Source organism: Microtus ochrogaster, chromosome 7 (genome assembly GCF_000317375.1).
Source record: "Microtus ochrogaster isolate Prairie Vole_2 chromosome 7, MicOch1.0, whole genome shotgun sequence".
NCBI classification, from domain to species: domain Eukaryota; kingdom Metazoa; phylum Chordata; class Mammalia; order Rodentia; family Cricetidae; genus Microtus; species Microtus ochrogaster.
The window spans coordinates 27,694,092-27,706,987 of NC_022014.1; the positions used below are offsets into that span (position 1 = coordinate 27,694,092).

At 47.2% G+C, this 12,896-nt stretch overlaps 1 protein-coding gene across 1 annotated transcript in view; it reads left to right on the plus strand.

The window, feature by feature from the left end:
* The window catches only part of LOC101995239 (NACHT, LRR and PYD domains-containing protein 1a), a 30,485-nt gene that overhangs the window by 1,797 nt on the left and 15,792 nt on the right, over nt 1–12,896 (plus strand). Inside the window, exons 3-7 of the mRNA XM_026780110.1 lie at nt 1,750–3,409; nt 6,251–6,421; nt 7,494–7,664; nt 10,733–10,822; nt 11,893–12,063. Of these exons, the coding sequence (XP_026635911.1) occupies nt 1,750–3,409; nt 6,251–6,421; nt 7,494–7,664; nt 10,733–10,822; nt 11,893–12,063 (2,263 nt within the window). The remainder of the gene's footprint in view (nt 1–1,749; nt 3,410–6,250; nt 6,422–7,493; nt 7,665–10,732; nt 10,823–11,892; nt 12,064–12,896) is intronic.

Here is a 12,896-nt window from a genome sequence, read left to right on the forward strand (position 1 = left end):
TAGAAGTCCAGCCCTCTCCCTCTCTTTCTCTTTCCCTTCAGGGCCCGTTCTTACCCCAACACACACCCAGTTCTGACAATGGTTGACCCAAGATCACACTCCATTGCCCTCAGGTGTTACCACTTCCTGTGTGATGTGGAACCAGTCAGTAGTGCACCACTGTCTCTCATTTCTGTCCTTTTGTTAAAGCCACCGGGAGAGAATAAGACCATTACCACAGTATTTCAGCCAAATTTGAAGCAAGCTTTATCAAATATTGGCCAGGACAATGGATACTGGCCAGGTTTATACCTGGGACTCTCAAAGAATGACAGTGAAATACGTTAGTTAGAAACTTAGAAAGGCGGGGGCTGGAGAGATGGCTCAGTGGTCAAGAGCACTGGCTGCTCTTCCAGAGGTCCTGAGTTCAAATCCCAGCACCCACATGGTGGCTCACAACCATCTGTAATGAGATCTGGCGCCCTCTTCTGGCATGTGGGCATACATGGAGACAGAATGTTGTATACATAATAAATAAACTCTTTTTTTAAAAAAAAGAAAAGAAACTTAGAAAGGCAACACCCGTAAGGCTACATATTTCCTACCTTCATCCAATCAGGGGCAAGGACACATCCTGATGTACTTCCTGCCTGCATTCCACCCACCTATGTGTGATCAAGCTCATCGGTTAGGGTTAGGGTTAGGGTTAGGGTTAGGGTTAGGGTTAGGGTTAGGGTTAGGGTTAGGGTTAGGGTTAGGCAACCATTATTGTTTACAGAAGTGAAAACACATGGCTTATTTTTTGAAAACAATCTTTTTTCATTTTACATAGCAATCCCATTTCCCACTCCCTTCCCTTCTCCCATCTACTCCACCTTCCCCCTCCCCACCCCCTATCCACTCCTCAAGAGGGAAAGGCACATTGCTTTGAGGAAGAACCAAGGCCCTCCCTACTATATCTAGATTGAGCAAGGTATCCATCCAGAGAGAATGGGTTCCAAAAAATCAGTACAAGCAGTAAAGATAAATCCTGGTGCCAGTGCCAGTGGCCCTGCAGTCTGCCCCAGTCACACAACTGTCACCCACATTCAGAGTGTCTAGTTTGGTCCTACGCTGGGTCCTTCCCTATCCAGCTGGCGTTGGTGAGCTCCCATTAGCTTAGACACACTGTCTCAGTGGGTGTCCCCATTGTGATCTTGACCTCTTTGCTCATATTCTCATTCCTTCCACTCTTCAACTGGACTTTAGGAGCTCAGCCCAGTGCTCTGCTGCGGGTCTCTGCCTCTGCTTTTGTCAGTTGCTGGACAAAGGTTCTATAGTGATACCATCACTGTGGGTTGTTATCTTACATTCACAGAACTTAGGTCCATGGGCAAGTGGGGCTTACAGTTAAAGGCATTTTTGCTTTATAGATTTCTTAAGCACAGTCAATTAAACTTAAAAAAAGAAAAGTTTAACCATCACACTTTGAACTGTGAAACCTAAAAAAAAAAAAAGAAAAAGAAAAAGAAAAAAATGCCCAAATCAAACTGGGTATGGGGACACACATATTTAATCCCATCACTTGAAAGGCAGAGGAAGATCAATCTCTGTGAGTTCAAGACCAGCCTGGTCTAAATAGCAAGTTCCAGGATAGACAGGGCTACATAATGATGCCTCCACCCTATTTTTAAAAATGTCTAAATTTATTTGGTTGTTGGCTAAATGAATGGGTGAATGAACGAACAACTCACCGTTACTTTATGTCCTTTCTTTCCCTTGCTTCCTTAGGAACTGCAATAAAAACATGCCAGAACCAGAGAAGAGAGAGCCCTTGCCATACACGGTCCTGGGAAACTGAAGGTTTCCAAAAATACACACAGCTGCTACTATTACAAAAATCTTGCCCCAGAGGCCAGAGGTCCATGGTGAGAGAAGGAGGGCACCAGGACATTAAAGACAGAGGACATCCAATTGCCATCCAAGACTTATTTGACCCAAGCCCAGGTAGCCAGAAAAAGCCTCAGTTAGTCATATTAGAGGGGGCTGCTGGCATTGGGAAGTCAACGCTGGCCAGGCAGGTGAGGAGAGCATGGGGGGAAGGCCGGCTCTACAGGAATCGCTTCCAGCATGTCTTCTACTTCAGCTGCAGGGAGCTGGCCCAGTGCAAGCAGCTGAGTCTGGCTGAGCTCATAGCAAAATATGAGAATGTCCACATGGATCTCATAAAGGAGATCCTGACTCACTCTAAGAAGCTGCTCCTCATCCTGGATGGCATAGATGAGCCAGCCTGGGTCTTGCAGAATCCTAAATTCTATCGGCACTGGAGCCAGTCACAGCCAGTGCACACACTGCTGGGCAGTTTGCTGAGGAAATCTTTACTTCCTAAGGCTTCCTTGCTGCTCACAGCTCGGACCACAGAACTACAGACACTCATTCCTTCCTTGGAGCAGCCACGGTGGGTGGAGGTCCTGGGCTTCTCTGAGTCTGGACGGAAGGAATATTTCTACACATACTTTGCAGAGGAAAGAGAAGCAATTACAGCTTTTACCTTGGTTGAATCAAACCCAGTGCTCTTGACCCTGTGCCTGGTGCCCTGGGTGTCCTGGATAGTCTGCACCTGCCTGAAACAGCAGATGGAGCATGGGGGAGACCTCTCACTGACCTCACAGACCACCACAGCCCTCTGCCTGAAATACCTTTCCCAGGCTCTCCCGGCTCAGTCCCTGGGGTCCCAGCTCAGAGGGCTCTGCTCACTGGCTGCTGAAGGGATCTGCAGAAAAAAGAGTCTGTTCAGTCTTAAGGACCTCAGGAAACAGAAGGTACCTGGGTCTGTCATCTCCACTTTCATAAACAGGGGTGTCCTTCAGAAGCAGCCTAATTCTACCAAGTACAGCTTTGCCCACCTGTGTCTCCAGGAGTTCTTTGCAGCGATGTCCTGTGTCTTGAGTTACGAAGAGGAAAAGGACAGCTGTGAAAACTTTAAAGCTGTAGAAAAGCTGATAGAAGTCTATGGAAGACTTGACCTGGTTGAGGCGCCCACCATGCGCTTCCTGTGTGGCCTTTTGAGTGACCAGGCAATGGATGAGATGAAGAACATTGTCGCCTGCTGGCTGCCTCTGGAGAGGAGGTGGGAGCTACTGAAGAGGGTCCTGGAGGAAGCCCTCCTCCAACACTCGTATTCACTTGGATTGCTCCACTGTCTGTATGAGATTCAAGATGAGGAGCTCCTGACACGGGCAATGCACAGTTTTCAAGGATCAAGGGTTCATGTCCAGACAGATATGGCGCATCCAGGATTCCAGGCAGATGTGAAGCACCTGATGATCCAGACAGATGTGGAGCTTATGGTGGTCGCTTTCTGCATTAAGTTCTGCCGCCAGGTGAAGGCACTTCAGCTGGATGGGGGTGGACGGCCGGGACAGAAGCTGAGGGTCCCCAGGCTGATTCTGTGAGTATCTACACATGCCTCTCCCTCCACCTTCTCTGTGGATGAGGCCACACATTCTGAGCAGCAGGAACACTCTCAGAGGGTATAGAATAGAAGTCTCCAGGGACACCTAGCCACCAATCTGACCACCTGTCTAATTCACTTATGATCCTCCATGCCTGACTGTTGATGGGGCCTTGAACTGCTGTCTTCCCCTCTGACTATGTAAGGACCCATCTTCTCTGCTACACAGGCTCATTGTTATGCTGACCTTCACATTGCCTGGACCCTCCAGCAGCATCAGAGGGCCCACAGCTTCTACTTCCCCCTCTTAACACGCTTTGTCTCTGAGAAACTGATCATTCAGCTTCAGCAGGCAATATGTTTCTCCCCCAAGACAATGACCGTAGTCCTCATCTTCCCCATCAGTGTGTGTGTGTGTGTGTGTGTGTGTGTGTGTGTGTGTGTAGCACTATGGCCCTTAGTACTCATCCTAAATAGTCCCTATCCACCCTCTAATCTTAGCAGCATGGTGGATGTCCCTTTCCAGGTCCCATGCCTCCGTAGTGAGTACTCAATAGCAGTGGTTACTCAATATCGGACGCTCTTTGAGTCATTCCAAAAATATTCATTAAGCATTTATTTTATAACAGGCCCAATCACAAAAAAAAAAGAAAATACAACTGATACCCTAAAGACCTCACAACTTAGGAGAAAAAGCAGTCCTGTACTCTAATTGCCATCTGGCATGACACCTGCCATGGTCACCCACAAACAAGGCACCGCGAAAGAGAATGTTGACACAAGCAGACCAGAAAGGGAAAGAGTCTCAGAGGAATAATGATTTGGGTTTGGGTTTGTTTTCAGTCTTCTATTTCCACATTTTCAAGCTTCTTCTCATGTGATAAAGAAATCACACAGAGGTCTACATTAGTTGTAAACTGATTGGGCCAGTATCTCAGGCTTCTTATTAACTCTTACAACTTATATTAGCTCATTATTCTTATCTGTGTTAGCCACATGGCTCAGTACCTTTTTCAGCAAGGCAGTTACATCTTGATTGGTCGGTGGCTGGGCCAGGACTGTGGGAAGAGCTTCCTTCTTCCCAGAATTCTCTTGTTCTCATTGACCTGCCTCTGCTTCCTGTCTGGATGTCCCACCTATACTTCCTGCCTGGCTACTGGCCACAGAAGATGTGGAGTCCCCAGGGAATGGAGGTGGGGTAGGAGAAGCAGACATGCTTAAGTCTGGAGAGACTAGCAAGGAGGACAGGAAGAATAGTAAAAGCTGTCTACCTATGTCCCAGCCCAGTGTGGCCACTGGATCCCTGTTGAAAGCATTTCTGTGGGTCACTGCTGACATAAAGACGTGGGGCTAAGCTAGAATGGAAGGCTTGGAAGTCTGTGGGAAAGAGATAAGGGATCCAGGATCAGCACCAAGAAGTGGAGTCCCCAGGGAATGGAGGTGGGGTGGGAAGAGGAGCTTCTGCAGGCAGGATGACAAGTAAGTACACTACACTATCTTGTCATCCTCATGAGTCTTCCGAGTAGCAGGGACCCCTGTGGTCCAGGCTTTTGCAACTAAGTAGAATGAGTTAGGCACAGCTTGGCGTGCGGGCAGCTGTCTAGTTACCTCTGTATGGCTCTATACACTGTGCAGGTGGTGGGATGGATTAACGTTGGTAACAAATTGGAACACACTAGGTCAAAGAGTTAACTGAAGTATTGAACTAGAGAACAGAAATAGCTGAAGTGTGGGGTAAACCTTGAGTAACTGAAGCCTGCAACTAATACGTTTGATAGAGAAGTATGTAAAAATCGAGAAATTAATCAAACAGGAGTTATACAGGGCAGAGTCTACTCCAACACTCCCAGAATTCTCTCCTACTCAGACTGCAGACATTCTCTCCCAAGACATTCCCTTTGTTCTCTCCATGGAACTTCTCTGTGGTCTCCTATTCTTGGAAGGGGATGGGGTCCATGTAAACCAACATAGTCATCATGTTTATGACCATACTCAGCATTTCATCACAGAATCTCCCACAACCACCTCTCCTGAATGTTCCACTTCCCATCTCCAGCTTATCTTTATGGCCACTGTGACTCTAGAATTCTATAGCAAAAGAAGACAGGTATATACATGTCAAAGAAAATAAGACTGAACTGTCAATGTCTTCCTCTGTGCCAGGTCCTGCACTAGGCACTGGTATAAAAAAAAAGAAAAAAAAAGATGCCACCCATCTGCCCATGCCCTCAAAGAACACCTAGACTGAAATGGAAACAGAACACAAAACAAGCACACAGCATGCTATGCTAAAGACCGTAGATGAGGAACAGCACAGATAAAGGACCAAGATGATGGAGAAGAAGAGTAGGCATAGAGGTTGGTCTGTCCTGAGGATGGCACATTGAAACTGTCTTAGTCAGTGTTCTGTTGCTGCAAAGAGATGCCGTGACCTCAGCAACTCATAAAAGAAAGCACATTGACTTGGGGCTGGCTTCCACTCAGAGGTTTAGTCCATTATTATCATGGCAGGAAGCATGGTACATGTAGACAGACATGGTGCTAGAGAAATACCGGAGAGTTCTACATCCAGATCTGAAGGCAGCAGGAAGAGAGAGACACTGGGCCAGGCTTGAGCACTTGAAACCCCAAAGCCCACCCACAGTGACACACTTCCTCCAACAAGGCCACACCTCCAAATAGTACCACTCCCTAGTGGCCAAGAATTCAAATCTGTGAGCTTTGGGGAACATTCTTGTTCTAACCTCCAGAGAGGCCTCTCACTGTGCAGTGTGTGTCTGTCCACTTCAGACTATGCATAAGCAGTTCACATCCCTCCTTTCCCTTTCTTTCCCTCAGGTCCAGGTGGACCCCCGTCACTAATGCCACTTGGCAGGTTTTCTTCTCCACTCTTGAGTTCACAGGAAGCCTGGAGGAGCTGGACCTAAGTGGGAATCCAATGAGCTACTCCGCAGTGCAGAGTCTCTGTAGGATGCTGAGACACGCTAAATGTCACCTAAAGACATTGTGGTGAGTCTGCCCTGGATTCTCCCCTGAATGGCAGGAGAACAAAGGCAAAAACTGAGTCTAGGTTGAGGCTTAGGATTCATCAAACATTCACTGAACCCATTTGACCACATCCATGATACCAGACTTGCTATTGAAACAAACAAATGGGATTTCTTGGGGATCCTGAAAGACTAACATTCAGCAAGGACCCCCACTAGCTATTGCTAACAACAGGCCTATGAGGGCTCCAGTGGAACAAACATCCTGAGAAAGTGGCTGCAGGAGAACTGAGGAGCACAGAGGAGGAGGCTAAATGAAGCAGAGGGAAGAAAGTTCCAGGCCCAGGGAATGGCATCCCCACCTCCTCCTACTCTCTGCCCTTGCAACCACCTTCTACTCTATGGACTCCATCTTTACTAGGAATTCACATGACAAGTGAGATTATGCCCTAGTCTATGTCTTAATAGACTATTTCACTTTTGCATGGTTCTTGGGACACACTAGTGGGATGCTGTGGATTTCACAGCGCTTGGCCCTCCTTGACCCAACAGCAACAGAGGAGTAAACCTCTAATTATATACCATTGATCCTGAAGCTCAGCTACAAGACACATTGAATTTTCCACCCTGATAAGACATGGAAAGACAGAGATGTAGCACAGATGCCAGCTGCAGACAAAGCCCTGGCCTGAGCAACACATACTCCAGATTCCAATATGTACTGGGGAGCCCAAGACAGGCTCTCAGGTCCAAACAAACCTGCCATACTCCCTTTCACCTTCTATTCTTATGCAAGAAACTCATTGGTTTATTGTCTGGCCTATCAATGACCTTAATATTGAAACTACCTAAACATCCTATATTCATTGTCTCTGGTTATTTAGCTAGGTCAATGTAGCTAATGCAATGTAGGTTTGTATCCTCAGGGATAACTTAGGTGCAAAAGGAAAACTAAAACTTTGAAAGTTTCTACAAGCCAGGGAAGCCCCAATTTCCCCTTAATGAGGACTTGCAGGTACCAGAAAGGGAGGCCCAGTCCCCACTATGCAGAGGAGTGAACTCTCAGCAAGTGACAGAGTGCATCTCCCCTGCAGGCTGGTCAGCTGTGGCATCACAGCCAGCAGCTGTGAGGATCTGGCCTCCGTGCTGAGCACCAACTGCAGCCTGACTGAGCTGGACCTGCAGCTGAATGACCTGGGCGACCAAGGGGTGAAGCTGCTGTCTGAGGGGCTCAGGAATCCTGCCTGCAACCTCAGAATCCTGAGGTAAGACCCTGGGGGATCTCTTCTACCAGGAGACCAGGGAGGGCAGAAGATGGAGTACCAGAGGATCAGATGTGGTAAAGAAAGGGACAGATAATGCATAGTCAGCCTGGCTTCTGACCAGCTTCTGCCACTTATACCATGGCTTAGCAAGTCCCTGAGTTTCCCAACTTAATTTCCTCATCTATTAAGTGGTAGCGTCATACCCTCCTTGCATATTGTAATGATATAAAATATACATATGTATAAACAAATATAATGATAGTTGGGCCGCCGGGTACTATGGAATCATATTTCTTAATGAGGTTGCAGGTTGGAGGCATGGGTGGGGCAAAGATGCCCCCCTTACTCCTTGCCCCTCACCCCTTGCTGTCTGCAACAGACAAGGGAACAAGGGAGCTGACCCTTCGCCTTACCAGCTACAGCACTCAGGAAAGTGTGCCCAGCTCCTCACCTAGGTAGCACAGTAGAACTGACCCTACTGATGGAGGCTAGCCCTCAGGATGGAAGAATGGGATCCACAGCCCCCTCATCTGTCATGTGGTAGTGAGAGCAAAGGAAAGATGCCCTCCACTCTTGCCCCTACCACCTTTGGTGGCTGAGGGAGCTGTCCCTCCCCCTTACCATTGGCAGCACTCGGGCAAGTGAGCCCTGAACCTCACCTGGGCGGCATAATAGAGCTCACCCTCTTGACTGGGGTGCAGATGAGCCAGCCCTGTAAAGGTGAACATGGGAGATCTGGTCCATCCCCTCATCTTCCACGTAGAAGGGTAGGCTGGGAGAGGTGCCCTCCCCCGCAGTGGGAGAGTTGACCTTGATGGTGTAGGTGTAGATGTGGGAGGTCCAAACCTGAGGGCCTGAAAGCAGGAGAAATGGCCCCACCCCCTTGCTCATTGCGCCAAGAGGTGGACTAGCCAGAGCAAGTTGGAGAGCTCCCCCTGGTGGTGAGGACAAGGGAGAGCTGACAGGCTGACCAACTCTGATAGAACCCATCCCAGAACCAGGGTTATGAGCTGGCCCAGCACAACATCCATCCCATCTGTGATTTACTGGAGCATGTGAAGAGACTGGTCCTGTAGACACAAAACTGCAGGGTCTCCACAGCACAGAACAACAACATGATAACCAAGAGGAGTCCCAGTGAGGCCCCAGCATTGATAGTGCAGCAGAAACCAGAGGCCTTGAACCAGACCAATGACTCTTTGCAATGAACACTTGCAAGTAAAGATGTATGGATAAAAGGGTAAATTGTGACTCACTGTGTCACCCTAAAGCACGTATGATGAGATTTATTTTTCCTTTTTTTATTTAGCCCTAAAATTTTTATTCTATTTTCAGAGGGAGGTTGCAAGGACAGAGGATAGATGCAAAGGTACGGGGAAATGAATAGAATCGAGATTCATGATGTGAAAGACACAAAGAATAAATTAAAAGAAAGCTAAAAAGGAGGCCACATGTTCACAGGGTTTCACTTCACTCCATGGTAGCTCATTCACTCAGTCAGTCACTCATTCACTGCTTCATACCAGGCCCCCTGTGTGCCCAACACTGGTCCAGGTCAGAGGAATCCAGGCACAAGCACACATGGCTTTGTCCTTCGGAAGCTGGGTGGGAAGAGACAGATATAGATCACCTGTGATCACATGGTCCAGCATTGACACGCTCTGCTGAAGGCTGCGGAGTCAACAGTATTGTGAGAATGTAGTGCTGTGGGAGGGGAGACTGCACTGAAGGGTCCATGGGGGCCTCTCTGAGGCCAACCTGGGGACAGCCGACAAATCAGAGTAGGGGAGACCCTGAAACAAAAGGAGGCCAACGACCTGGGCAGACTTAGAGCCTTGAAGGGGCTTGAGTCGGCCCTGTGTGGCTGAAATGGATTTGTCTCCGGGCCATAGATTTGCATGCAAACTAGAAACGCGTGCAATGTCCTTCTCTACTTCCATATATCCAGGTTCCTCTCGCTTCCCCAGCTTGAGCTAGAGGAACACTCCCTACAGTTCCTGGCCAGAGTCCTCTGGTGCTTACATTTGGCAGAGGGTCCAAGTAGGCTATGCCCTGTGGCTTTCCCCACCCAGGACCGCACTTCTACTTAGAAACCCAAAGCAACAGTCAGAGCAGGGTATGGTGCTGAAAAGTCTGCTTTTGGCCTCTCTGTGGGAAATGGCCCATCCAGCTTATACCCCGACTCTCTCCTGCCTGCTGATGACCCTTTCCAGGGGGGCCTCTGCCACAGGTCTGCTTTAGGACACATCTCGGTGACTTGTCAGATCTTAGCTGCCTCCTTCCCTACTGGAGACAGGAACAAACTTCAGCATCAATGGCTCCATCTCCCTCCCCAGAGAGAACAGCCCATTGCACAGCCTCTCACAGGTGTGGGACTCCTTCCTCTCCTGCTTGTCCTTGCTTCACAGCGGGCTGAGAGGCAGTGATGGTGTCCCTGGTTATGGACATGGAGGCCCAGGGAAGGTGGCATTTCTCCTAAAGCAACCGGAGCTCTGGAACTTGAAGCCTGAATGCAATCCAGGGTCTGGGGTGTAGCTCAATAGAGAACGCTCATGTGTGAGAAGAAGACTTCCATCTCCAGCACTAAAATGGGGGTGAAGGAATTCTCACAAAATCCTAGAACACAGATATTCTATATTCTCTTTAAACAACTGTCCAGAGTCCTTTCTGTGACAAAGCCACAACCGCAACCACTGGGATGCTGATGGCTGCCAATAAGAACCACCTCATCCAGTCATGTTTCCTTCCTAGGATGGTCCATATCCGGAGTCTGACCCATGTAGGAGTATAAAAACTCAACTTTAGACAGCTCCAAAGGCCATCATCCCAGTTCAGATGTGCCTGCGATCTGGCTAAGACCTCACTGACACCACGTCATGGCCACATCTGTCTCTCTCTCTCTGGTGACTGGCCTCTCCTCTCTATTCTGGTGTTAGTCAAGGAACACACCCCAATAAGCTCCCTCACTGGCTTTATCTCAGAACTAATTCTGAGGAACCTGACTGTGACAGAGTCTTTCATGCTCCCTAGTGTATCCCAGGACAATATGGCTTCCCTTGTGCTTGCAGGCTGGACTTGAGCTCTCTGAATGACCAGGTGATGGTAGAACTAAAGGCTCTGAAGGAAGAGAATCCCAAGCTGCTCATCCAGAGCACACGGTAAGGAGTGGCCCAAACTGAGATCCTAGGTCAGGTCTAGAGCTCAGAGATGAGAAAATGGCCCTGGGGTGGCAGGAGAGACAAATCAAAACAGGAAGAAACCAGGAAACCATAGCAACTATCATGAGGTAGGTTGTTTTGATTTCATTTGTGTTAGTTTTATTCATTTGGTTCTTGGTGAAAATGGGATCATATAACCTGCCTCTTAAGTCCCTCCATGGGAAATGGAGATTATAAAAAAAAAAAAAGTAAATGAGTGGAGAGTCCTTTGTGCATAGCATAGTGTCATAAGTAGCCACCAGTTCCACAGTGAACCCAGAACATTGGAGCAATAAAGTCACCACAGATGGGAGACAAAGACACTGACGTTTGGTATTGCAGCCGGAAGACCAGCTTTCAAGGCTGCTTCAGGGTGGTAAAGAAAATGCCACAGAGTAGCAAAGGCTTCAGGAAACCTTTTTGTTTGACGGTCTTTAGGAAAGGAATGTACGCATTCTAATGGTAACTTTCTTTAGTCTCTCATTTGCTCTCTTTTCTCATCTAGACGCCATTTTCTCATGATGACTTCAGGCTCTTCTTTATCTCAACGGCTATATATAATCAACAGGAGTTACATTTTAAGGTTGCACTTCAGTAAATGATAAGAAACCTAGCCATCCTGATACATACAATTAATAAATCTCAACTTCCTAGTTGATTATAAACTGCAGCTGGAAATAAAGAATCATTCATTACATTATCTATTATTTTGTGCTTAGCGAAATGCCAGGCTTTCTAGAAGTGTTTATATAAAAAGAGCTGTGTTGTAAATGCTTTGGTAGGAACCTAGGTTTGCCTTAATATGAGCTCACTAGGGCATTCACTAATAACACACTAAAAATAGAAGTGATTGGCTTTTGGTGTTTTGAGACAGGGTTTCTCTGTAGATTTGAGGCCTATCCCAGAACTAGCTCTTGTAGACCAGGCTGGCCTCAAACTCACAGAGATCTGTCTGCCTCTGCCTCCCAAGTGCTGGAATTAAAGGTATGTACTACCACTGCCCAGCTGAGAACTCACATCTTAACCCACAGGCAGGAAGCAGAGAGGGAGCTGGAACAGCCAGAGTCTTTGAAACCACAAAGCCCACCTCCCAGTGATGTACTCCCTGAAACAAGGCCGCAGCTCCCAGACAGCACCGCCAGCTGGAGACCAAGTGTTCAGTGCAGTAGATTATGGAAGACCTCTCACTCAGACTGCCAAAGGTATTAAAAGCATGCACCACCCCTACCTGGCAAAAGTGTTTTTAATCTTGAAATATATTTTCTTATCCTATCTGTAACTTATTTCTCTTTGTTTGTTTGTTTGTTTTTTGAGACAAGGTCTCTCTGTGTAGCCCTAGCAGAACTAGAACTTGCTCTGTAGACCAGGATGACCTTAACTTAAAGAGCTCTGCCTTCTTCTGCCTCTGCTTCCCAAGTACAAGTGCTGGGGTTACAGGTGTGTGTGTAACTTCTGGTTACCTGAGAACATTTACAGTCCTCATTGGGCATTACAGAGTCAAGTCATTTTCTGTAGCCTTGGCCAGTGAAAACATGTTCTCAAACTGAGGTCAGGAATGGATGCAAGGCCTAAATCATTTCCCAGCTAAATCCCTGGGATTTACAACCTATCCAGAGAGCTCAGTATGTCCCTGTGAACTAGACTGCTATTTCTGCAAGTGCATATTCTAAAATCCCTTAGCAAGGCAGCCTGGTCTTAATCTAAAGGTTTACTTTGAAACCTTAAATTAGTCATTTAGAGTTGGGGAGATGCAACCATTTTTCTTATGTCAGCCTAAGCTCTGAATTTAAATAGTTCTCAGGAAATTAAAATTCCTGACTACTGTCAAAATTCCCTGTATGGAATTTATTCATCAAACTCTTTGCAAGTTAACATTATAAATATAAAATAAGTAATACAGATTAGTGAGGGGTCATCGTTTAGACAGTCCACAGAATAAATGCCCACAAGATTGAGATGTAATCATGAGCTCACTCATTAAAGTACAGGTATTGAAGAGATTTCACAACTGGTTTTGCACATGTTAAATTACAGA